We start from the raw sequence: 24,623 nt of genomic DNA, 5'->3' as shown, positions 1-24,623 counted from the left end.
TTAATCAACTGCACAACCTGAGTTTAAATCAGAAAAAGAACATTCCCTCTACCAATCTTTTTTTTTTAAATCTTTATATGCTATTATAGCATTTATTAATGTTTTATATTTTTTATAGATTTTTCCTTTTCATTTTAGTAATTTTATATGCCTGTCGCTAAAATATTTCTCTGTAGTTTTAATTTGTTTTTATTTCAGTTTCAATTTAGTCATTTTAATACTTTATTTGTCAACATTTCCAATTTGTCAAGTTTAAGATTTTCCATATATTTATTTTATTTCAGCCTTATTTCAGATACCAAAAAAAAGATAAGTTTATTTTTACTTTATTAACAATGCTGTTATTTATGCACGAGGAACTAGGATATAGCTGATACAGCTTTATTGTGCAAACATTCCCCCCCCCATTTAGATTAATCTGGAAATAATTTAACATAGTTTTTCATGTGATTACGTATACTCTCTGCAATCTGTACATCGTTTTTCATTCTATTGTAGTAGTCCAGAAAGAGTCCGTCTGGGTTAACTAGGTAGATGATGATGGTGTGGTCCACAATATAATCTCCATCCTCATCTTTAGGCCCAGCACTGGCGTAGACCCTATAATCCCGTCCTGCTTGCTTCACTTCCTCCGCAGTACCCGTCAATCCAATCAGCCGGGGGTGAAAATCTTTCACGTACTTTGCCATAGCAGCCACATCATCTCTCTCAGGGTCAACGGTGATAAATAATGGCTGGACAGGGGGCAGGCTGGGGTCTTTATCAAGAATACTCACCACACTGGTCATTTTATCCAGCTCGTCTGGGCAGATATCCGGGCAGTGGGTGAAGCCAAAATATAAGAGCACCCAATGGCCCAGGAAATCATGCTTGGTCCTTCGCTGTCCTGTGTGATCCAACAGACTGAAGTCTCCTTGTCCAACAGCCACTTTTCTCAACTGCTCCAGTCTTTGCATCTGGATCTTCTTTTGTTTCTCCTGAAAAACATACCACCAGGTACCAATAATACCACCTCCAAAAAGCAGTGTCACCACCAAGCGTGTACGCAGTTTGATCCCTGCTGATGAGCCTGGGTTTGGCGTTTTAGAGGAGTCTTGAGAGTAAAAAGCTCTTTGTTCTCCAAGTAACCATGGTAGACGGCAGTGTGGTGGAAAACTTTGAGCTGATGTTCTAATATGGGACATATGTATCTTTTTGAGAGATCTGCATGAGGGGAATGTGGCTTTTGGGATACGACGTGAAAGGTTATTTGTTTCTCTCGTTGTTGACCGTAGGATGCTCCATGACGTCACATGCCAGTCCAGTCCTCTGAGGCAGCCGTGTCTCAACATCCTCAGAATAACTGATGAAGACAAAAAATAATGGAGTGAGCTGAGCAATCAAGTTCAAACTATAGTCTGAATCAAGGTTTTGAAACCTGGAGATCTGTCTTCCTACAGACGGACATATTTTCATTTACAAGTGAACAGACCTTGATAATCTTGTTCATCTGGTGTGTTTATTCAGGGTTTGAGTTTAACTCTGCAGGCAGATCTCCAGAAACAGGATCACAATTGGTTTCACAAATTATATTCATAATAAATTATACAGATCTACAACAGAAGAATATTTGAAAACATAAATCGTTACTTTATAAATATTCAATATATAATCATCGATATATAAATAACATCATAACACTATAAAGTCCTTTGTTTCTGATCCTGTTAATTTAGCCTTGATTGTTTTGATTTTTGTTATTTTGAAAACAAATAAATTAAGGCATGGGACACTATATATACATGCATTCCATCCCATAGTATGCAATAGCCTTCTATGGCAGGTAAATGACAATATTAGCAAAGCTAGCCCCTTGAAAATATGTCTGATTATAACACTATCTTTGGTTGGTGCAAATACAGCATTTGTAATATGAACACAAAATTACAGTTAAAACACGTTTAAATGTTACTAACCCTGAGGTTACAGTCGTCTGTCCTTCTCGATATAAACTTGAGCTCCACATGTACCATGTACAACAGTCAGGTGGTGTCAAGCTTGAGTTTCGAGGTCGCAGATTCATCGTGTCGACTTGTCGTGACTATAAATAATATAATTATAAATGACATATGATTTTTTCAGCATTTTATATTACTAAGTATTATACATTACTACGTACTATGTATCAATATTTGCTGCTATACACATTTTGCGGTAGATTCGTCATTACTGAATGGCCAGTAGATGGCAGGTTGGTGGAAATCTGTCAAATTGGCGCAGTTTAAAGCTGTCCGTTTTCATTTATTATTTTTTGGGAAATGGTATTGCATATAATTATGCTTTACGCCCAACGCCCAAGAAAAAAATAAATAAATAAATAAAACAAGCAAAAAATAAAACTCTGTTCATGTTCATGATATGTGTGATAAAGCCATTTTTGATTAAAGTGCATTTCAATGTATTAAAAAAAAAAAAAGGAAGAAGAAAAAGAAGATTGACATGGGACACACGCACGCGCACGGTCGTGCCCCAAAAAGAGTGCGCGCGTCATATCCATAACAACGGAGTCAAAACACAAAGTGCCTTTCACGCGCTGCTTGAAACATGGACCCTGCACCAGCAACATACTACGGACCCCTGGATAAAAACAACCCCGTTCTGTTAGCTTTTCAAAGTGACCTAAAAGAGTTTAAAGCGTATATAAAGAAGCTTTCAGGCTCACCGAACTACGACTCCCGATCCTACTCTAGAGGGTAAGAGATAAACAGAAAAAGGCTAAAAACTAAAATATTTTGTAGTGCTTTGTTTTTATATTACTTTATTGAATTTTAAGTATACTGAATTAATATACAAAACATTTGTGTTAACTGACAGGTCCATTAAACTGTTTGAAACATGGAACAAATATAAATCTCGCCTTCCTCCCTCTTATTTCGAAGAGCACCTGTTGCAAACAGCAGATTTCCTCATTAACTCCAAGGTAAATAAAACTGTATCTTACCCTTTTTTAACCACAGTTATAGATTACCAGTTGGTTATACCAAATATATTTTGCTAATGCACTCAATCTTCATCCATTGATATATGTGACCATGGACCACAAAATCAGTCATAAGTGTAATTTATTTTTAAATATATATAATAATAAATAAGCTATGGTTTGTTAGGATAGGACAATATATGGCTGAGACACAACTATTTCAATATATGGAATCTGAGGATGCCAAAAAATCTAAATACTGAGGAAATCGCCTTTAAATTTGTCCAAATGAAGTTCTTTGCATTGCATATTACTAATCAAAAGTTAAGTTTTGATATATTTATGGTAAGAAATTTACAAGATATCTTCATGGAACATGATCTTTACCTAATATCCTAATGATTTTTGACATAAAAGAAAAATAGATCATTTTGACCTATACAATTTATTGTTGGCTATTGCTACAAATATACCCGTGCTACTTATGACTGGTTTTGTGGTCCATGGTCACATATAATCACATGTCCTTTATATAAATATTTTTCATCATGTCCTATAAGCTTTACAGGCTTGCTCTCTGGCAAGGGTACAGACTCTATCTGCAGCAGTTTTGCACACTAAGCATAGAAAGCATACGAGACGTGGAGCACTTCAAGCAGTCTTTCTTCTCAGACGGCTTTGATTCAAAAAGAGCCCGACTTACGGTTAGGGATCCTGCCTGAAGTGCATGTATCATTTTTGGTTCCAATATCACTTTTAATGACCTTTGAACTATGTATGTGTAGTTCCGTGCTCTTCAGGGAGAATGCCAATGCATCTTCTATTTGGAGAAAGAGAGAGGTGCACTGACAGACAAGAGTGGGGTTCAAAAGCTGCTGAGCATCCTGGGATTTGTGCGCATTCTCATGCAGGCTGTTCTGCCTGATGAAAGTTTATGCTGGATCCTCTATAATGGTACCTTCAGTAAGACCTCTGGATGTAGTATATTACACTGACAATAAATTGTGACTGTGACTGTTACTTGTTTTCCATATTTCCTCAGGCTCATTACACATGTACAACATATGCAGATTCCTGATGTCAGCAGGCCATGCTTCACAGGTTTGCAAAAACATGCCTTTATCTATGATGCTTTGTAACATTTTTCAGAATAAACAATACTGTTGTAACGGTTCGTGGTTGTAGGGAAAAGGAGCGCTCGACGAAGAATAACAAAAGAGATATTTATTTAGCATCAACTCACATTTACCATATGTTAACTTAAGATCAGACAAACACAAAGGCAGAACTGAGGACTTATAAAGGGGCTGGAACAAACGAGAAAACAAGATAATTGAATCAAACACAGGTGATGCATATAACTAATTAACAGAACTAGGTCAGAAACTAAAACAGGAAGAACCAAATAAGGACAAAAAGGAAACTAAACAAACAGTTCTGTTACAGATATCGCCCCCTCCCGGAAGGTACGTCCCGCACCGTAACAGTAACATCGGGGAGGGGGGGCGGGCGTCCTGGAGGCTGGAGCAGGACCAGGATAGAACAGGGAAGCCTCCAGGACGGATCAGGAGCCTTGGGAGACCATGTCAGGACTGGAGATTCGGGAGGCCATGGCAGATCTGGAGACTCGGGAATCCATGGTGGATCCGGAGCCTTAGGAGGCCATGGCAGGACTGGAGATTCGGGAGACCATGGCGGATCTGGAGACTCGGGAGTCCATGGCGGATCAGGGGCCTTGGAAGGCCATGATGGATCAGGGTCCTCGGGCGACCATGGTGGATCTGGGTCCTCGGGCGGCCTTGGCGGATCGGGGTCCTCGGGCGGCCTTGGTGGATCGGGGTCCTCGGACGGCCATGGCGGATCGGGGTCCTCGGGAGGCCATGATGGATCTGGGTCCTTTGTGGCCTTGGCCTTTGGCCTGGCCACACAAACTGCGGCAATATGGCCCCCCCCCAAAATTTCTTTGGGAAAGTTCCCCTCTGGGGGCCACATTGGAGGAGCGGGTTCTTGGGGGCGCTCTGGAGGAGCGGGCGCTTGGGGGCGCTCTGGAGGAGCGGGCTCTTGGGGGCGCTCTGGAGGAGCGGGCTCTTGGGGGCGCTCTGGAGGAGCGGGCGCTTGAGGGCGCTCGGGAGGAGCGGGCGCTGGAGGGCGCTCTGGAGGAGCGGGCGCTGGAGGGCGCTCTGGAGGAGCGGGCGCTGGAGGGCGCTCTGGAGGAGCGGGCGCTTGGGGGCGCTCTGGGGGAGCGGACTCTTGGGGGCGCTCTGGAGGAGCGGACTCTTGGGGGCGCTCTGGAGGAGCGGACTCTTGGGGGCGCTCTGGAGGAGCGGACTCTTGGGGGCGCTCGGGAGGAGCGGACTCTTGGGGGCGCTCGGGAGGAGTGGGCACTTGGGGGTGCTCTGGAGGCGCGGAGCTGGACGGGACCAGCGTAGATGCAGGAGGGCGCTCTTGCAGCGCAGACACTTGAGGGCGCTCTTGCGGCGCAGACACTTGAGGGCGCACGGGAGGCGCGAAGCTGGATAGAACCAGCGGAGACGAAGGAGAGCTGGACGGGACCAGCGGAGACGCAGGAGGGCGCTCTTGCAGCGCGGACACTTGGGGCCGCTCTGGCAGCGCGGACACTTGGGGGCGCTCTTGCTGCGCGGATTCAAAGGGGCGCTCTTGTAGTGCGGACACTAGAGGGCGCTCTTGCAGCGCGGACATTAGAGGGCGCTCTTGCAGCGCGGACATTAGAGGGCGCTCTTGCAGCGCGGACATTAGAGGGCGCTCTTGCAGCGCGGACGGGACCAGCGGGAACTCAGGTGGGCCGGACGGGACCAGCGGGAACTCAGGTGGGCCGGACGGGACCAGCGGGAACTCAGGTGGGCTGGACGGGATCCTCATCGCCGTGAATGGCGTAACGTTCATCGCCTCTTCAATAGGCGGAATTAACATTGTTGCGGACGGCAGAATTTTCCTCGCAGCGGACGGCGGATTAGTTCCGACTCGGGCCCGGATACTTCCCAGACACTGGAAAAATCCCCATTCTCCAACATAATCTTGTCGTGTCTGGGAGGTCCATAGGATAGAGGTAACTGGTCCCGAGCCGGAACAGATGGAGGATGGCTGCATCGTGCAGGTCCACTGCCGCTGCGAGCTTGCAGAACTCCTCAGCATAACCATAGAATGAGGGGTTCTGCTGAATTAAAGAAATAAAACGGTCGACGAACTGCATCCTAGCAGGCGTCGGCTGCGTCTTCAGTTTCGGTCTGATCTTCTGTAACGGTTCGTGGTTGTAGGGAAAAGGAGCGCTCGACGAAGAATAACAAAAGAGATATTTATTTAGCATCAACTCACATTTACCATATGTTAACTTAAGAGCAGACAAACACAAAGGCAGAACTGAGGACTTATAAAGGGGCTGGAACAAACGAGAAAACAAGATAATTGAATCAAACACAGGTGATGCATATAACTAATTAACAGAACTAGGTCAGAAACTAAAACAGGAAGAACCAAATAAGGACAAAAAGGAAACTAAACAAACAGTTCTGTTACAACTGTTCACTACTGGGGTCAGTATATTTTTTTAACTCATCAAAAGTGACAGTTAAGATTTTCACATTGTTACAAAAAACAAAAAGATTTCAAATAAATTCTGTTCTATTTATAAGAGAATCCTGAAAAAAAATCTCCTCAAAAATACTAAGCAGCACAACTGTTTTCAACATTGATAATACAATGTTCCCCTTCAATTCGGTCACTCTACATTGCTATGGGAAATACCTTTTCCTCGAATACTACTGAAGCCTTATTGAATCACGACAGTGAAACTAGCCAATGGCATTCAAGCGCGCGAAATATGAGCGGGAATCCCACCCTATATAAGGCAGTGCTTGTACGTCATTCATTCAGAATCTTTTCCTTCAGCCAGCCTTCTACTAAAAGCAAGAAATCTATCATCGCTTGGGGGGTCAGATTGCCCCCACTGCGGAGATATGAGTCTCCGGACTCTCAGGCTCCGTTTGGCCATTGTCCAAGGCGATGAACTCGCCCAACTAGCTCTGCCGCACTCTTCCTCTGCAGCCTCTTTCGAGCCAAGGAGGAAAGTGCCACGAGTTTCTGATGCGGATCTGTCAGGATCAGGTGACGAGCCTGCACCAGCTCAGTGCCCACACGCTCCTCACCCCACCGCTACAGCAGGCCCCCTCGGAGCGTTCACGGAGCGCTTCGTTGAAGCGCAGAAGCAGTCGAAGGCCATTAGCCACTTCCTGCCAAAGTGCGCCGATGCGAAACCTCCTGCACGTTCCCGCTCCTCTTCAGTGCAGTGCGCGGGAAGACCGCATGCCTCTTCTGCTGCTCTTCGGCGCGAACATGAGCCGGCGGTGAGGTCAAGACAACCGTGGCCGAAGCGCCATCAGGGCTCGAAGGGCCAGAGACCCCGCCCTGACAGAAATGGCGGCCCACCGGCACTGGAATCAAAACCGCGTTCCTGATGCTTTCTCTCAGAGGAGGAAAGCTGCACCCAGCGCCGAAGACGAGCCACTGAAGAAGTCCCCCTTCCTGTTGCGGGTGGCGAGAGCAACTGTCATGTTTGTGTTTTGATTGTTCCACTATGCAGTACAATAAAGGCGAAAAAAATCCAAAACTCAGGGCAATTTTCCTCCTCTCACTCCCCTCTCCCCCATCACTCACACACTTTCAATGGTGTGTTAATGTCCACTGTACGGGAGCAATACCTCAGTTCTGCGGAATGCCTCAGTTCTGCGGAATGCCTCAGATACACAATCTTCTCGCAAAGCGCACTGTGGAGGCAGTACCCCTCATAGACCGCAAGAGCGACTTCTACAGTCGTTATTTTCTGGTGCCAAAGAAAGACGGCAGACTCCGCCCAATCTTGGACCTGAGACAGCTGAATTGCGCGCATTCAAAGTTATTATGCTGAGATAAATCCTCTCACATATCAGGTCGAGAGATTGGTTCCATGATTTAGAGGATGCTTATTTTCACATTCACACACAGAACGCATGGCGCACGGGCAACTTGCGCATCAAAGTGACGCACAACTGTTTGCATATGCTGACCCCTTGGCGCAATATAACTCTGTATCGCCGGGGTGTTCGTATTGGCCAAGTGATCAGGAGAAAGAATGTTATGACAGATGCATCGAGCACGGGCTGAGGAGCCGTGTGCGATGGCAGACCAGCCTTCGGGACATGGTCAGAAATGGAGAAGTCATGGCACATAAACTGTCTGGAGCTCCGTGCTGTAGACCTAGCGCTCGAGTGCTTTCTCCCAGACATTCTTCACCGTCACATTCTCATCAGGATGGACAGCATGACAGTGGTAGCGTTTATAAATCACTAAGGTGGTGCGAATTCGCGACCACTGCTGTGGCTGGCGAGAGACCTTCTGTGGGCAGATCGACACCTCCTCTCCATCCAGGCAGTACATGTCCCCGGACGCCTGAACTATGGTGCTGACTTACTGTCGAGGGGCAGAGTAATCCACGGGGAGTGGAGATTACACCCTCTGACAGTCAAAATGATTTGGAGTGTATTCGGCAGGGTGGAGGTGGATCTCTTCGCATCAGCGGAGAACACTCACTGCCCGCTGTTTTATTCACTGACACACTCTCCCCTGGGAGTGGATGCACTAGCTCACAGCTGGCCGAAAATACGCAAGTATGCCTTTCCTCTAGTGAAACTTCTGCCTTGCGTGCTTTGCAAAATCAGAGAGGAAAAGGAATCTGTTCTGTTAGTGGCACCAAAATGGCCCAATCAGCCGTGGTTCCCAGAACTGGTGGAGCTGCTGGTAGCCCCCCGTGGACTATCCCATTGAAGAGAGACCTCCTCTCTCAAGCACAAGGAACGATATGGCACCCAAATCCGGAGTCATGGAGCCTTCATGTCTGGCCGCTCAACAGAGCTTGCCAGTAACAAATGCACTTCCTCAGCTTCCATCTCTGAGGCTAGGGCTCCTTCCACGAGGCGTCATTACACACATAAATGGAGAGTTTTTTCAAGTTGGTGCATATTGCGGGGCGAAGACCCAATCAACTGCCCAATACTGCCTTCCTCCAAGAGCGATTTGATAGTGGTCGTATGCCATCCACATTGAAAGTGTATATGGCCGCTATAACAGCCTTTCACGTGCACGTCGAAAATCGCCCGATCGACAGAAGTGACCTGATCATACGATTTTTAAAAGGAGCAGGAAGGCTGATCCCTCCTCGCCCTTCTACTCAACCCACTTGGGACTTGGCGCTTGTGCTTGACCCTCTTACGGGACCCCCGTTCGAGTCCATACAATCAGTGAGCTTGTGAGCGCTCTCTCTCAAGACAGCGCTCCTGCTCGTGTTGGCCTCTGTTAAGCGAGTTGGAGACCTGCAGGCGCTTTCAATTGACGACTCGTGTATTGAATTCGGGCCAGGTGATTGCAGATGTAACCGGTTCTACTTCGCCTCGCTCCGAGCGGGATTCGAACCGCGGTCTCCGGCGCGGGAGGCGGGCGCTCTAACGAGGAGGCTAAAGGCCACGGCCTCTAGCGTCAGTTGCTAGAGCGCCACTTCTTTGAGATCAAGGGAGTGAGGTTTACACGCACCAGCACACTTGCCTGCGTCTGTTACACAGACTCACCTTGAAGCCTATAAAAGGATATGTGCCTAAAGTGCTTTCGACTCCATTTAAAGCGCAGGTCATAACACTATCTGCTTTCCGCCCCGAAACACAGACCGGGATAGAGCCGCTTAATACACTTCTGCTGTGCCCTGTACGTGCGGTGCGTATTTAAATCGAGCACTCTAAACAGGTCAGACTCTCGGAGCAGCTATTTGTATGTTTTGGTGGACGCACAAAAGGACTGCCTGTGTCCAAGCAAAGGCTGTCACACTCTAAGGGTGCGGAATGTCCGATAGGGGTTCGGGCCCACTCAACCTGTGGACTCGCGTCATCCTGGGCCTGGGCAAATGGCATGTCTATTCACGACATTTGTATGGAGGCAGGTTGGTCGTCACCCAGCACTTTCGCGAGGTTTTATAACCTAGATGTGATGTCGCTTGCCTCGCATGTGCTGTCAGTGCGAGCAGCGCACGCGCCTATTCAGCCTCAGCTATGACCTGAGATGTGTGTCAGTGGTTTCAACTAGGTTGTATACACCCTGTATTGATGCACCACCAATCCAATGCTGTCCCTAACAGTTTATCACAATGTTTTGATATAGTTCACCATGTCTTTTAGGACTTGATCACCATCATACTCTGCTTATTGAGCACCGCTACTGCCGTGCATCATAACACATGATTTCATTTGAATTAAACAATTTAAATTAATCTATATGTGAAAGCGCCAAAGCCGCCGCCATTTCACATTCTCTGTTTCACCAGAGTTAACTCCGCCCCTGGCATCGTGTAGTTGCCGTGACCCCCCTGACTTTTACATGGTTTTGACTAGGTCCTGTAGACCTGAGCTGTGTTTACCAACAGCGGCAAATATCACTTCCTTATATAGAGTGGGATTCCCGCTCATATTTCGCACACTTGAACGCCATTGGCCAGTTTCATTGGCGTGATTCAATAAGGCTTCAATAGTATTCGAGGAAAAGGTATTTCCCATAGCAATGTCTCGTTCCCTCATTTCGGGGAACCGAGGTTACGTGAGTAACCGAGAGCATTCCCTCATTTCGGGGGAACCGAGGTTACGTGAGTAACCGAGAGCGTTTCTCAAGCACCAGATCAAAATATTAGAATGATTTCTGAAGAATCTGAAACCTGTAGTAATGGCTGCTGAAAATTCAGTTTTGCCATGACAGGAATAAATTACATATTAATATCTATACAAATATAAAACAGTTATTTTAAATTACAATAATATTGTAGTGTTTTTGATCAAATAAATGCAGCCTTGGCGAGCATATGAAACTTATTTCGAAAAACATTTAAAAAAAAATCAAGCAACCCCAAACGTTTGAAAGTTAGTGTACTTTATTTTTATGTATCAGCTGTTATATTCCCATGTCCCTCTGCCTCAGGATGTTATACAATACAAATATACATAAATATAGAAAAACGTAAAAGAGGTGAAAAGAGTAAAAAAAAAACTGCAAATAACAATAATAATAGTAAATATGTTGGTAGATACATAAAACAACAATATACTTGCTTAAAATATAACTATCAACGTATTACATATATATGAATTAAATTCCTTCATGTTTGGAGCAAGTACTTGATATATTTATGTATTTATTTTACTGCTGTCAAACGATTAATTGCGATTAATCGCATCCAAAATAAAAGTTTTTGTTTACATAATTTATGTGTGTGTGTACTGTGTATATTTGTTATGTATATATAAATACACACTCATACAGTATATATTTTGAAAACATTTACATGTATTTAAATGTATATATTTATATAATTTAACATATTTTTCTTAAATATATACATGCATGTATGTATATTTATATATACATAATAAATATACACAGTACACACATATATTATGTAAACAAAAACTTTTAGTTTGGATGCGATTAATCGCGATGAATCATTTGACAGCACTAATTTATTTGTTTGTATTTTTCACAAAACATATCCATTTAGTATATTTTGAAGTCTTTTTATGTCTTTGTTCAGGTTTTAGAGTACTTACTATGGGCATGCACATGCCTAGAGACCTCTGTTCCTCTGTTGACTGCCAACTTCTTGCCATGGAGGGCCACACTTTACTGTGCTGTGTGCGAATGTTATTTTCATGACTGTGCTTCAGTTCAGGCAGAGGTGAGTTCACATAAAAAAAATCAACTTAGCTTTATTACTCAAGAGCCCATAGGCAATCTGTCCTTCTTGCCTCTTGTTGTGCAATACTGTAGGTGTTTGCTCGCCGAGCCCTTGGGAAGATCAGTGAACTGGCCAAGCTGGAGGAGATGACTGGCTCCCAAGTGTCATTGGAGACCCAACAAGCTTATAAGGAGGCCACAATAAAAGTGAGGAAATGCTGCCTGAATGAAACATGTTGTTGTTTTTATCATTCTTGTATTATAACTACCATATTTTATTACTGTTATTGTTCCATTAATGGAGAGAAGCTTGCAGTGATGGTGTTTAAGCGCTCGGTGTATGAGCCCCGAAGGAAACCGAAAGGCCTCTTTAGACCCAAACAGAAGAGCAATTTGAAAGAGCTACAGCTAGTGAGTATTCACTTTACTAATGTAGAATACTGCTTTTTCTTAGTTCTTCTGTAATATCTTTTTTTTACTCTTATTCTCCCCTTATATCTCTCGGTAGACCCCATGGCCTCGCACACCAACCGAGCGTATCCTGATGGAGATGTTCGAGGGCAATGCTGCTCGGTTTCTGGCAGTGCTGGAAGCTCTACAGGACAGCTCTATCAGGCCTCTGCAGACCGGCATGCCTGAAGAATTCGAGGTCCAGGATGTGGTGCTGGAGCTCATTTCGGCGGGGACTAGCTTGTTGTCTGGTACACTTTTTCGTCCTTTCTGCCTCAGTGCAACTAAATGTAACTTTTAAGGCTTGTTCACACTAAGGACGATAACTATAATGATCACAATAACTATACATTTTTAATAATCTTTCTAATTCTATGATAACAATGGAGTCCGCACCACAACTATAACAATAACAAAACAGATGAACAATAGCGTTGTTATTACTTTCAGAACATTTTTCCCAGCTGTTGAATTTAAAGGGATAGTTCACCCAAAAATGAAAATTCTGTTGTTAATTACTCACACTCATGTCGTTCCAAACCTAAGACCTTCGTTCATCTTCGGAACACAAATGAAGATATTTTTGATGGAATCTGAGAGCTCTCTGACCCTCCCATAGACAGCAAGGATCCTTACACGATCAAGGCTCAGAAACGTAGCAAGGACATTGTTAAAATAATCCACGTGACATCAGTGGTTCAACTGTAATTTTACAAAGCTACGAGAATACTTTTTGTGCGCAAAGAAAACAAAAAGAACTAATTTATTCAACCATTTGTCTCCTCCCCGTCGCCCTATAGTGCCATTTTGGAGAGTATCACATACATAAACAATGTATGCAAAGTATGTACGCAGATACGTTGTTTACATTCAGATCAAACTGTAAACAATGTAAACAGCGTATCCACGTACAGTGCTGCTGACACAGAACAGGATATGTTGTTTATGTATGCGAATACGTAGCTCCAAAACGGGGCTATAGGGTGACGGGAGGAGATGAATTGTTGAATAACGTCGTTATTTTTGTTTTCTTTGTGCATAAAGGTCTTACGGGTTTGGAACAACATGAGAGTGAGTAATTAATTAACAGAATTTTCATTTTTGGGTGAACTATCCCTTTAAAGGGGACCTATTATGCCCCTTTCTACAAGATTTAAAATAAGTCTCTCATGGCCCCAGAGTGTATATGTGACTTTTTAGCTCAGAATACCCCACAGATAAATTTTTATAGCTTGTTAAAATGCCCACTTTTAGGGTATGAGCCAAAATGCGCTGATTTTGAGTATGTTGCTTTAAATGCAAACGTGCTATTGCTCCCGGAGAAGAGGGCGGAGCTTCAAGAGCTCAAGCTCCGTATTAGCAGTGCTAGCCTTTACAATTAAACATTCCACTATTAGTACAAGCCTGTTATCTTTACAGAAAACGTACTCGGTTTCAAAGTCATCTGATTATACTGTGCATAATAAACTTGTGTTTATGAATTACACAGACGGGGAGCACGGTGGGATAAAAATAACAACATAGCTGGTGTCATGCTATCACAAACTTTATAAGTCCTACTTTTGATTATGAGCTCGACAACTTCAAGCGATCGACTCACATTGCTTTCATATGCAACTTTTAACTACCACATTCTTATTCACAATCATTCTGGTAGCACTTAAAGGCAGTATCGGTGAAAACAGGCAGAGACAATGATAGCTTTAGCAATGAACCTTACAGAGTGCCAAGAAGCTCTTTTAGAAAGGCAATTTGGAAAACAAACGCGTGATACTTACTTTTCCTGGAGCTGACGTTCGTGCACGAAGCGTTGGTATGGATTCCTAAACATTTAGGGGACTTTACCGATTTTTTCCGGCCACAAAACTGCAGTTTTTATGATGAATAGAACATTATTGTGGATTGGTGTCAAGCTAATAATTTTATTGTTGTAAACTGGACTTTAGGGCTTAAATATCCTTTCTTTTGCAGGTTTTGGTGATTCTGACCACACTTTTAATGAGAGCCTGCCTCCCTCTGTGAATGCAGTCACTTCTGCCTCCTCTCTCTTTGACACAGCTGTTGCTGGTGAGTGCTTGCATTTAACTTGCCATTTAATTTTTTCAATCTTATTTGTGTTAATGCGTTATATGTCACTCAGGGTCTTTGTTTTTTGTCTCTCAGCAAAGAGTAAGATTGCAGTAGATGCTGCGGTGAAGTTTGTGAAGCAGCTCTTCAGATATGAACAGTGGAGCATGTTCAGCTCGCTCTCTACGGCACTTATGTCAGCACTAGCTGTGAGTACATCTGTGATATGGCTTAAAATGTCAGCCAGACAGCTATCTTGTTCTTTTTTCTTGTACTGTCCACAGAACATGGAAGGCCACGCATTTAGGAAGTATGAGATGGAACTGAGGATTTTGGAAGCTGCGGAGCGTTTGATATCCACTCAAAGAGTTAAATTTATCATGAAAGATGCTGCTTTTGATGGTCAAGCCGGTACTAATCACATAATTTGATTCACTCATAGAAAAAGACAAGCAAATGATAAAAAAATGTAAACAAAGTTGACTCAGGATTTATTTATTTATATTTTTGGGCTTATGTAAAATTCTTAAACCCAAAATAAACATAATCCCTCTTTTATTGTTTTATTCCCTTACAGACAAGAACATTGTGGCAGCAATCATGACCGAAGAATTTTTCAATCTTATTCGGACACTTCATGCTTGTGTCTGCAGGACAGACAAGGTCAGGTCTTTCTCTCACACTCTCTGAATAGCTCATGGAGCTGTCATAGGTAACCTGACAATGTGTATGTTTGTCCAAATAGGATATCCAGCCAAATGCAGACTTGGTGTTGGACATTGTGCTCTTCTTTTGGGCTAAATGCAAAACTGTCTTTCAAAGAGCACAGTCGAGACACTATGAACCTGTGCGCTACCTGGGAAGGATAGCAAACCAAGACCAGGTCATTATTAAAAAAAAAAAACAATAAATCTAAAATGCTTATGATGAGAGTCTTTGTCAATTTTAAAAGCAGTCATGGAGGCGCTGCTTTATAATATTAGTTGCTGAAGTAAGTGTTTTTTTTTTTTGTGTTTTGTTTTATTCAATAGTGGGTGGAGACCCTCCTTTTGCTGTATGAAGTGGCCCATGAGCACCAGCTGGCTGAAGTGGACTTCTTACTAGTGACTGAAATGACTCTGAGACTAGCCATGGTGCTAGAAAGCAGTGCAGACGCCCCACCACAGTCTGGGAGAAAGACAGGTACCATGTGCCACAAAGATGAGATTTCACACAGCAACAGTCTATATACAGTCATTTAAACATATATTACAACAGAAAACAATTATTTTAAATTGTAATAATATTTCACAATATTACTGATTTTACTGTTTTTGAATCAAATTAATGCAGCTTTTGTGAACATAAGAAAACATTTAAAAAATCTTACCCATCCCAAACTTTTGAACTTCTTTGTGTTTTTCTTTCTGTAGCCACCACTGAAGATAGCAGCGAAGAGTCCATCCCTGTTAGAAAATCTGCAAGCTCCCTGTTTATGGTATGTTGTCCCATGAGTAGAAATATAAGATAAAACCCTACTGAAAGTTCATATTGTAGCATCGGGGAAGTTGTGGCTTATGGTTAGAGAGTCGGACTCGTAATCCAAAGGTTGCGGGTTCGAGTCTCGGGCCGGCAGGGATTGTAGGTGGGGGGAGTGAATGTACAGCGCTCTCTCCACCCTCAATACCACGACTGAGGTGCCCTTGAGCAAGGCACCGAACCCCCAACTGCTCCCCGGGCGCCGCAGCATAAGTGTGTTCTTGGTGTGTGTGTGTGTGTGTTCACTGCTGTGTGTGTGCACGTTGGATGGGTTAAATGCAGAGCATGAATTCCGAGTATGGGTCACCATACTTGGCAGTATGTCACTTCACTTCACTTCATAAACGGTTCAGTGGCATCAGATTCAACATTTAGAAGTAAAATTACCTTAGAATCTGAGGTGGCATTCAAACCAACAAAATCTAATGCAGTTTTATGGAATTGTGTCAGGGTTTAACCATAATAAAACTATATTTTTAACATGTGTGCAGAGGTCCAAAACTGAACAGCTGCAGACTGCGTTGGATGTGGTGGAAAGAGGTGTGGAATGTGTGTCCAGAGGAAGGGCCAGGTCACTTTATGGGGATTCTGCTGTCTTTGACGAGGTGTTCAAGCAGGCAAGAAGAACATACCATGTTTTACTTACGGCAGCACATGTTCTGTTACCTCCTGTTACTGTTGATACAATAAGCTTGCTTTATAAGATTATACATTTCTCTTAATCACAGAAGTTTTGTGACACTAAGAGTACCAAGAGCAACAGAATGCCAGAAAGCAGCAGTACCCCTGACCTTGCTGCCCTTTCCATGGATTTACACCTGGAATTGCTGGTCTTCCAGCACAGACTTGCTCTCAAATTATCTGATTCCTGGTCAGGTCAGAGAAACATGCAATCCTTCAACATATTAGTGAAACACATTTTTATGCATGTCACTGAATCTGTCATATTTGTTCTGCTCAGATGAGATGAGTTTGATGGAGTTTAAGAAGTCACATGCTATCCAAGCCTCAGAAACAAATAGACCTACAGGAGGTGAGTTTCAGAACAATGTAATATTAACATATCGGCACCAAAACAGATGTCTGTTTTACACAGATTCACTCTTTAACAGATTCTGCGGTACTTGAACAAATCAAAAAGAACAAGATCTCTAAGTGTGTTTTCCTAGCGCAGAAGGCCCTGTTGGCATTTAGGAAAAACCAGATGAGCCGAGAGACCAAGAAAATACTTGAGGTCAGTATTTCAATCGGTTTCACATCACATCAGCATAACGTGACGTAAACTCTGTTTTCATTTTTCCAGGAGGCCATAACGCTAATGGAGAAAGCTGAGCTTGAAGAGAGGAGGCTGGTTAGTTGTGCATATCCTTCAGAGAACAATTTAGGAATGGCAGAGAAGAGACAGCCACCACCAGCCCCAATACTCCTCTCACGCTCCAACTGGTCCATGACGTTCAAACCTGCATCATATGCCCTGGAGGAGGAGGTTGTCACATCTTCTCTATAAGCATCACTTTGATATCTGTTGATTGCCCTTTGAATTTATTCATTGATGTTCAGGTGTAAATGCTGAAGAACACAATTTACTATTATCCTGATCTAGGTTAGCTGGTACTGTATTTATGGAAGAGAGGCAGAGGGTGTCAACCTAAAAGTACGACTTAAAGACTGCTACTTGTGTGGCACTGGAGATATGGTAGGGTTAATGGTGTTTTGAAATATCAGATCATGAATTTACCTTACTTACATTTTTAATGTCTGTATTGTTTATTCATACTCAGTACCTGAAATGAAATTTGTGTCTCAACCAGATTCCTGCCAGAGGTGAACGTTTATTTCATGTAGACAGGTTGGAACCTAATAAGAAGTACATTTTTGCAGTGGCTGCTTTTAATGCTCGGGGCAAAATTGTGGGGGATGCCATTGGAGAGACCACCAGGCCTCTACTAGCCTCCCTGCCTCTACCATTACTAACAACCTGGGCCCACATAGCACAGGTAAATGGATCAAATGTTATTGTGTGCCACGCAAAATAACCATCCACTTAATGTTAGGTTTTATATTGTTTAGGTAGCTTATCAGACAGGACTCTACTCCCTTGCCAAAAGAGCTTGTAATGAACTTTGGAGCCACTTTACTCTTCCCCCAAACTCAAGTCCTGAGGGTCCAGAGACAGAACAAGAAGCCTGTCTTGAAAGACTGGCTCAAACAAGGTTTAATTCAATATAATGTAATATAATATAATATAATGTACTGTAAGATCATGTGTCTTATCTAATATCTGTTCTGACTGTTTGACATCTATTTTTATTTCATGTAGACTCCGCCCAGAGGCCATGCAGCTTTCTTCTCCTCTCCTCCAGCAGCTGTTTTTTTTCACCATCTTCATTCAGACAGATATTGACATTCAAGAGGGTGCACTATTCTGTGACAGTCTCTGTGATGGAGGGCCTTTGATCTGGGGCCAGGTTAGTGAACAAAGTGAATAAGATGAAATCAGCTTTATGGTGGGTTATATACTGTATTTAATCACAGCTCATGATAATATAGCCCAGTCTTTCTCAAGTAATTCATCCTTATAAAGCTGATCCAGCTGCACATCCATCACAGGAGGCCAGGCTTGCAGAGTGTGAACGGATGCTGGTGGCCACTGATCTTGCTCTGCACCTCAATGACAGCAGCGGTGCCCTGCAGGCTGTAGTGAGCTGTTACGGCCTTCTCACTCCGTTAATCTTCAACCAGATCTCTTCTGAGCCTGTCATAGAGGTGGCTACTTTCATAAATGTACTTGATAACAATAAAATATCAGGAGTTCCATAATTTCATGATTAAATCAGCTGTTTATATGAGGGCTTTGCCATAGCAAAGGTGACTTTAGATGCTTCAGTGCATCTGTGTGTTTCAGGTGCTGCTGAAGTGCTTTACGGTGCTGCTGGAGATTCCAGAAGTCCTCAAGCAGAAACGGACTGTTGCCACCACAGAGTCCCTGCAACACATGGTTGCCTGTATGACATATTATTTAGCCAAGGTATTAATTACATATACTGCTCACCTGTTAAGAAAGAATATGTAAGGAAGAAGTCTTTTGTATCATTCTAAATATCTTTACTGCCACTTTTGCTCAATTTAATGTGTGCTTGCTGAAGAAAAGTATACAAATTTTCTTCTCCAAAATAGGAAGAAAAAAAAAAGTATTGACCTCAAATTTTGATCCATTTCTGTGTGCTTTTAGAGCTTGAGCTCCAATCAGGAGAGTCGTATGGCATCATCTGTGTTTGAGCTGGGAATGAAGCTTCTTCAGGAGATCAATGAGCCCCCACAGCAACCTGCCAAAAAAACATCATCAGTGGAGCTGGACGGGGTGTGTGATGTCTGATTTGTCTTGTTTATCATAGAAGAGATATTTTAGAAATATGCTTTAAGAATATGCTTTAAGAAATATTAATGTCAGTGCATGTGTGTTCGATTTTCAGAAGAAGGCAGCTTCCATCCATGATGTGGGGCCAAGCAAGCTGCTAAATGTTTTAGAGGTCATTGTCATGAAAACCATGCATACAGAAACATTAGGGAACCATGATGTCACTTCCTGCAACAAAACAGGTCCTTCTTTTTTCTCATATCTTAATCAGGAAGCCAATGTTTAAACAAAAATATAGTAAACAATCAGTACAAAGTATATTGTATGGCCTTTGATGCAGGGTCTGATGAATGTGAGCTTACTGGACAGGAAGACCCAGTTGTACTCTACATGGTGATTGAAAACAGCCCCCTCGAGCATGCCTTTAAAGAGGGTATAACAAAAAAAAAACAAATATAGAAAAATCTGATTCACTGAATGTGGTATCATGTACTCATTTTGTGTATTTGCATGTGTGTGTGTGATTGATCTAGTGATGAAGTTCAAGCAGAAGTCTTGTTTTCTGGAGTTTGTTGCGCACTTGCTCCAGAAAGCCCTGCTAGAAGATGAGCTGGATCTTGTGTTGCAGTGGGAGCAGAACATCACAAACTGGCTTAGCAGGTGTGTTTTTGTGCAGTCCATGCTTGCAATGAGTGTGTAGGTGTTTGGAGTTACATTTCTTTGCTTTCTGTAATATTTCTAGACGTGATGAGGCTTTATTTGGGCTAAAGAAGAACTCAGGTCTACCAGGGGAGGAGTTTAAAGACTTCACAACCTCTGTGATTGAGTACAATACCAAAGTAAGCTTTTGTTTTGTAAAATGCGTTAACATATTGCAACACATTTTAACATATTTGCACAAATTAAATGCATGTTTTTTTTCAGTTTATAAATACTCTCTGAATCTATGTTTCAGAAACAAAAAGATGGCACATTTTGGGATGGCAAGAAGTTGCTACAGAAGAAAATTCTGATTGTATTCAAGAGCCAAAACTCTCAAAAGTAAAACAATATTAGCTTGCAAAATAGTGAAATATTCCATCTTTAAAATGTATTTTTAATATGCAGTCATGTATACTAACATTCAAAAGTTTGGATTCTGTAAGTTTTTTTTATGCTTTTGAAATGTATGCATTTATTTGATCAGAAATACTATAAAAACAGTAATATTGTGAAATATTATTATAATAAGAACTGTTTTCTATTTGAATATATTGTACATTTTAATTTATTCCTGTGATAGCACAGCTGAATTTTCACCAGCCATTACTCCAATCTCCAGTGTCACATGACCCTTTAGAAATAGTATTATAAAGTACTAATTTCTTTAAAAAAAAAAAAAGCTTACTGACCCCAAACTTTTGAACGGTAAAGTATGTGATTATATCTTTAAAACTTTATCTGTATTTGCTGTTGTGTCCCTCAGAGAGGTCAGAGCTGTGGACGTCCTGCTAAGTCAACTGGCTACTCTTATCAGAAGACATCAGCGCCGCTGGAAGCTGAGGAAGATGCGCTCTGAGGATTCACTGTGGCGTTGCCATGTCAATCTGAGTATGGCTTGTGCCCACCTAGGCCTGCTGAGGAGGAACCTGGGACCACCAAAGCTCTGGTACTCAGATCTATCAGCAAAACTGAAAACCGAATAATGCTAAATAATACATTGCGATGTCAGTTTGGGTCTTCAACCTCAAGCTTATCTTAATATCAAAACTTTTTTCTGTTGTGTTAATACCTTTTGATTATTATTTTCTCTGGACCTGTTGGATTGAAACTTGAGCTTTTTTCTATCCTTTCCAGTCTCAGCCATCTTTCGCAGTCTTTCTTTTCTCTGGCTCACTGTGGAATGCTGATTATGTGGAAGAATGTTCCACAGCACATTAGGCCACCTGAACTGACTCTTCCACATCCCAAAGCTGTACCCCGTCCTAGACGCAGTGCTCACAAAAAGGAAGTGAAGCACAAAGTTAAATATACTAATAAAGGTAGGTTAAAATCTCTTTAGGATGACAGCTCTACACTGTTGTGAGTTGTGACAGAATCGATACTGTTGTTCACTGTTGTCTCCAGCGTCACATGATCCTTCAGAAATCATTATAATATGCTGATTTTGTGCTTATGAAACATTTATAATTATTATCATTGTTGAAAGCAGTTTTTTTTAGGATTCTTACTGACCCCAACCTTTGAATGGTAGTGTAGATCGTTACATGTAGATGCAGTATATGATTGTCCTAATTTGCATTACATCCTCAGAAGAACCAAAGAGCAGTGACGAGGAGTTCAGCTCTGCAGAAAGTGACATTGAAGGTGAAGTGGACTTTGAGCACACCCATGACCCTAAAGCTGACGGCACTCCTGTTCATCAAACCACGTCTCAGTTACTGGACACACTTAACAAAGCCTCTGTACACATGCGCAGAGCTATGGTAAATGCGGTTTTATTTTAATAGCCCTAATTTGCCATGCCCTTTATCTTGTGAGCATCTCCCATTTTTTTCCACTAGGTGCTGGCACATCGCTGGGGTCACTGGACAACTTTACAATGGGCGTGTCAGACTCTCTGGGACCAGTTCAGCACATTGGCCCTGATGTTAGAGCGAACCCAAGGCCCTGATGCCAGTGCCAGGCGGCTGACGATAGAGCAGCTGTATACAGTGATCACTCCCCTACTAGCACTGGCCTCAGATCTTCTCATGAACATGATGGAGAAGCTGAAGGTTAATCCACATCACCTCTAGAGCAGTGGTTCTCAGTCTTATTGACTTGAAGGCTCACTGTCCAACACATTGTTCAAAGGCCCTCTAAATAATAAAAGTGGGGGAAAAATATGTTTTCAAATTTAATTTAATTTAATTATTTTTAAGATTTTGAGTTAGCTACTTAAAATGATTCATATGAATTATTTTATTAAATTAATTTAATTTACAGCTCTCTTAAAAGTTACTTGATAATGACTGGTCATTTGCACCATTCTGCAGTCAAATATTTTTATTTTTAAGATATCTTTCATATTTGTTTTCTTTTTATTCTGTAGCTGTGGAATGTTTATGATGATCAAGATGTAGAGCTTGAGGCCAGCCTGTACTTCTCTAGCCCAATGGATGACGGGACAGTTATAGATTTGCGCTGGCTGAGGACTCTGGTTCTGCACACATTAGAGCTTCTGTACTATCAGGCCAAGTGGGAGAATCTCGCCCGTCTTGCCATACTTTTCAATACATATACTCGGTATGCTGATATCTCACTGATGCTGGTGTAGCATTAATTTGTATACTTGCTGAAATTAAACAAGTAATCGAAATGTTCATGAATATAATTTATATCGCAAAAGTATAGCTATTGAAATGCAATGCATCATGGGTTTCAGGGAGCGTTACTCTCACATGGTAACACCTGTTCTGGTGCATGCGCAGAGGAGGTTGTTGGACAGGATCAGCTGTTTCGGGGGCCCTCCAGCCCCTCAACCTCACTTCACCTACACTGAGATGATCTCTGGAGAGAAGGTAGACAGAAATGATCACATACACACCATTTTGATTAACTTTGACAAGAGCTGCTTAAAATTATGAGTTCACAGCCTGTTCAGTGCTAACCTTTATAATGGATATTCCAGTTGTGCATCCATTAGAGTTGGAAAAAAGTCTACATTTTGTAACTGACGTTCATAGGTGACATGCAGGAATTATGCAAGCAGACAGTTACTGTTTCCCTGTGGAGGAGGCCAGATTATGATCACTGACCCAGAGCCCAAGAAACTTGCAGGTACAAAAAAAGGGTTGCCAAGTCCCATTTATTTTCTAATTAATTTACCATTTTGTGCATTTTGCATGTCATATTTGGATCATGTATAATGACCCAAATGTATAATGTATTTTTTAAAAAGACCATAATTAAGTCTTACGTGCATGCTTTATAATTTACTGCAGATGTGAAGAGAGCCATGTGTCTGGTGTGTGTACCGTTGGATGTAGAGGACACACTGCAGTGTTTCAGAGAGACTCTGGAGAAAAGACATCACACATTGCTGACCTTTCAGCACAGCCGAACTCTACTCCTGCTCCTACTGGCAGACACACAGCACTGTAAATCTTACACACAGCACAAGTTTGGGATCGGTACTTTTTTATCTTGAAAAAATGTAATTGTTATATTTAGCAAGAACACATTCAATTGATCAAAAGTGACAGTAAAGACATTTTTCATTTCTGTTCCTCAAAGAATCCTGAAAAAGTTAATCACGGTTTCCACAAAAATATTAAGCTAAATATTAACCAAATTGGCATATTATATTTTTGATCAAATCATCAGCCTTGGTGAGCATAAGAGACTTAAAAAAATAATCTTACAAACCCAAACTTATTTAATGAAACATATGTTAAATATAACAAAGCGCTTTGTTTTTAGGCCTTGTCCTGCCTCTGGAATTTCTAATAGTTTTTTTAGAATGGTAGTTTTCAATTTGTGAGCAAAAGAAGGTCTGTGGTGAACATAACTTGAAGAGAGTTTCATATTAAATTATACATAAATTAGAAAAAGTTAGAACCACAAACCTTATTTTACTTCTAAATTGAAAATTGCTATTTTGAAAACCATTTTAGGAACTCATGGCATTCAAAGTCTCGTCTGTGTTTTAGAGCTTCAAACTATAATATACAGGTTACAGCTATACATATAACTCTACTTTGTTTACACTTTCAATCACACCCTTTATATGTGGCCTCAGCGTATGTTGAAGTGCCATTCTCTAAAGAGAACAGCGGCATTCTGCAGGGAAAAGTGGAATTCAGCATGGCAGCCAGCACCCCGCTAGGCATCAGCCCTCTAGACCTGTCTGCAGAGGACTTCAGCTCTCTGGGCTCCATCTACAGCACCACCCTGCCTCTAACACAGCTCCAGACTGTTTTCTCTTCCTACAACAATTCTATTAGTGAGAACCAATCTGAACTTTGAGATCTTGCAAGCCAAATTTGTTCTAGAACATGCTTTTGCATTACAGATTTATGTTTTTTTGTTGTTGTTGTTTAATGCAGAATATCTTCAAGCAAATAAGTACAACTCCCTCCAGGTGCAAGCACTCCATGACCTTGGAAACCTGCATTTCTACAATGGAAATCGAAAGTATGATGTGTTCTTATTAAGTATGAAGTATGATTATTAATTAGAGAAGTTGTACTGTATATGTTTGCATTACCTTTTAGAAGTTAGTGGTTGCTAAGATTTTTTAATGTTTGTGAAAGAAGTCTCATATGCGCACCAAGGTTGCATTTATTTGATCAAAAATACCTTAAAATGAAGCAATATTGTGAAACTATCATTGCTCAACTAACTTTTCTATATGAATATATTTTAAAATGCCATGTATTTCTGTGATGACATTGTGTGTGATTTCAGAATTCTTTGATGCATAGAAAGTTCAAAAGAACAGCGTTTTTGTTTTATAGAAATCTTTTGTGACATTATACATTTCTGTACTGG

The 24,623-nt window shown here is 42.0% G+C and overlaps 2 protein-coding genes across 3 annotated transcripts in view; one reads left to right on the top strand and one right to left on the bottom strand.

Moving 5' to 3' along the window:
• Positions 1 to 136: 136 nt before the first annotated feature.
• Positions 137 to 2,033, bottom strand: LOC306858352 (protein SCO2 homolog, mitochondrial-like). Of its 2 annotated transcripts, XM_079398856.1 has the most exons (3): positions 1,956 to 2,033; positions 1,472 to 1,592; positions 143 to 1,342 (listed from the first exon to the last, which is right to left on the bottom strand). In XM_079398856.1, exon 3 carries the CDS (start codon positions 1,329 to 1,331, stop codon positions 414 to 416), a length of 918 nt encoding a protein of 305 aa, XP_079254982.1. In that variant the 5' UTR covers positions 1,332 to 1,342; positions 1,472 to 1,592; positions 1,956 to 2,033; the 3' UTR covers positions 143 to 413. The 2 variants fall into 2 exon arrangements, with proteins under 2 accessions (XP_079254981.1, XP_079254982.1); XM_079398855.1 differs by lacking the exon at positions 1,472 to 1,592 and having other exon boundaries at positions 137 to 1,342.
• Positions 2,034 to 2,567: 534 nt separating this feature from the next.
• Positions 2,568 to 24,623, top strand: part of cfap54 (cilia and flagella associated 54) — a 34,244-nt gene continuing 12,188 nt past the window's right edge. The window contains exons 1-43 of the mRNA XM_079399816.1: positions 2,568 to 2,732; positions 2,854 to 2,959; positions 3,520 to 3,663; positions 3,745 to 3,913; positions 4,002 to 4,060; positions 11,574 to 11,717; positions 11,810 to 11,923; positions 12,026 to 12,127; positions 12,225 to 12,417; positions 14,138 to 14,233; positions 14,330 to 14,442; positions 14,518 to 14,644; positions 14,811 to 14,896; positions 14,979 to 15,116; positions 15,265 to 15,415; positions 15,646 to 15,710; positions 16,243 to 16,368; positions 16,480 to 16,627; positions 16,713 to 16,784; positions 16,864 to 16,985; positions 17,055 to 17,237; positions 17,355 to 17,447; positions 17,563 to 17,748; positions 17,822 to 17,964; positions 18,072 to 18,219; positions 18,362 to 18,517; positions 18,657 to 18,779; positions 18,984 to 19,112; positions 19,225 to 19,351; positions 19,450 to 19,542; positions 19,643 to 19,769; positions 19,852 to 19,948; positions 20,065 to 20,150; positions 20,575 to 20,757; positions 20,946 to 21,130; positions 21,402 to 21,574; positions 21,653 to 21,865; positions 22,183 to 22,376; positions 22,516 to 22,651; positions 22,817 to 22,910; positions 23,075 to 23,230; positions 23,872 to 24,075; positions 24,179 to 24,266. Of these exons, the coding sequence (XP_079255942.1) occupies positions 2,584 to 2,732; positions 2,854 to 2,959; positions 3,520 to 3,663; positions 3,745 to 3,913; positions 4,002 to 4,060; positions 11,574 to 11,717; positions 11,810 to 11,923; positions 12,026 to 12,127; positions 12,225 to 12,417; positions 14,138 to 14,233; positions 14,330 to 14,442; positions 14,518 to 14,644; positions 14,811 to 14,896; positions 14,979 to 15,116; positions 15,265 to 15,415; positions 15,646 to 15,710; positions 16,243 to 16,368; positions 16,480 to 16,627; positions 16,713 to 16,784; positions 16,864 to 16,985; positions 17,055 to 17,237; positions 17,355 to 17,447; positions 17,563 to 17,748; positions 17,822 to 17,964; positions 18,072 to 18,219; positions 18,362 to 18,517; positions 18,657 to 18,779; positions 18,984 to 19,112; positions 19,225 to 19,351; positions 19,450 to 19,542; positions 19,643 to 19,769; positions 19,852 to 19,948; positions 20,065 to 20,150; positions 20,575 to 20,757; positions 20,946 to 21,130; positions 21,402 to 21,574; positions 21,653 to 21,865; positions 22,183 to 22,376; positions 22,516 to 22,651; positions 22,817 to 22,910; positions 23,075 to 23,230; positions 23,872 to 24,075; positions 24,179 to 24,266 (5,741 nt within the window). The 5' untranslated portion in view covers positions 2,568 to 2,583. The remainder of the gene's footprint in view (positions 2,733 to 2,853; positions 2,960 to 3,519; positions 3,664 to 3,744; positions 3,914 to 4,001; positions 4,061 to 11,573; positions 11,718 to 11,809; positions 11,924 to 12,025; positions 12,128 to 12,224; positions 12,418 to 14,137; positions 14,234 to 14,329; positions 14,443 to 14,517; positions 14,645 to 14,810; positions 14,897 to 14,978; positions 15,117 to 15,264; positions 15,416 to 15,645; positions 15,711 to 16,242; positions 16,369 to 16,479; positions 16,628 to 16,712; positions 16,785 to 16,863; positions 16,986 to 17,054; positions 17,238 to 17,354; positions 17,448 to 17,562; positions 17,749 to 17,821; positions 17,965 to 18,071; positions 18,220 to 18,361; positions 18,518 to 18,656; positions 18,780 to 18,983; positions 19,113 to 19,224; positions 19,352 to 19,449; positions 19,543 to 19,642; positions 19,770 to 19,851; positions 19,949 to 20,064; positions 20,151 to 20,574; positions 20,758 to 20,945; positions 21,131 to 21,401; positions 21,575 to 21,652; positions 21,866 to 22,182; positions 22,377 to 22,515; positions 22,652 to 22,816; positions 22,911 to 23,074; positions 23,231 to 23,871; positions 24,076 to 24,178; positions 24,267 to 24,623) is intronic.

Source organism: Barbus barbus (genome assembly GCF_936440315.1).
Source record: "Barbus barbus genome assembly, chromosome: 39".
In the NCBI taxonomy this organism is placed as follows: Eukaryota; Metazoa; Chordata; class Actinopteri; order Cypriniformes; family Cyprinidae; genus Barbus; species Barbus barbus.
This window is presented reverse-complemented; position numbering and strand designations above follow the sequence as displayed.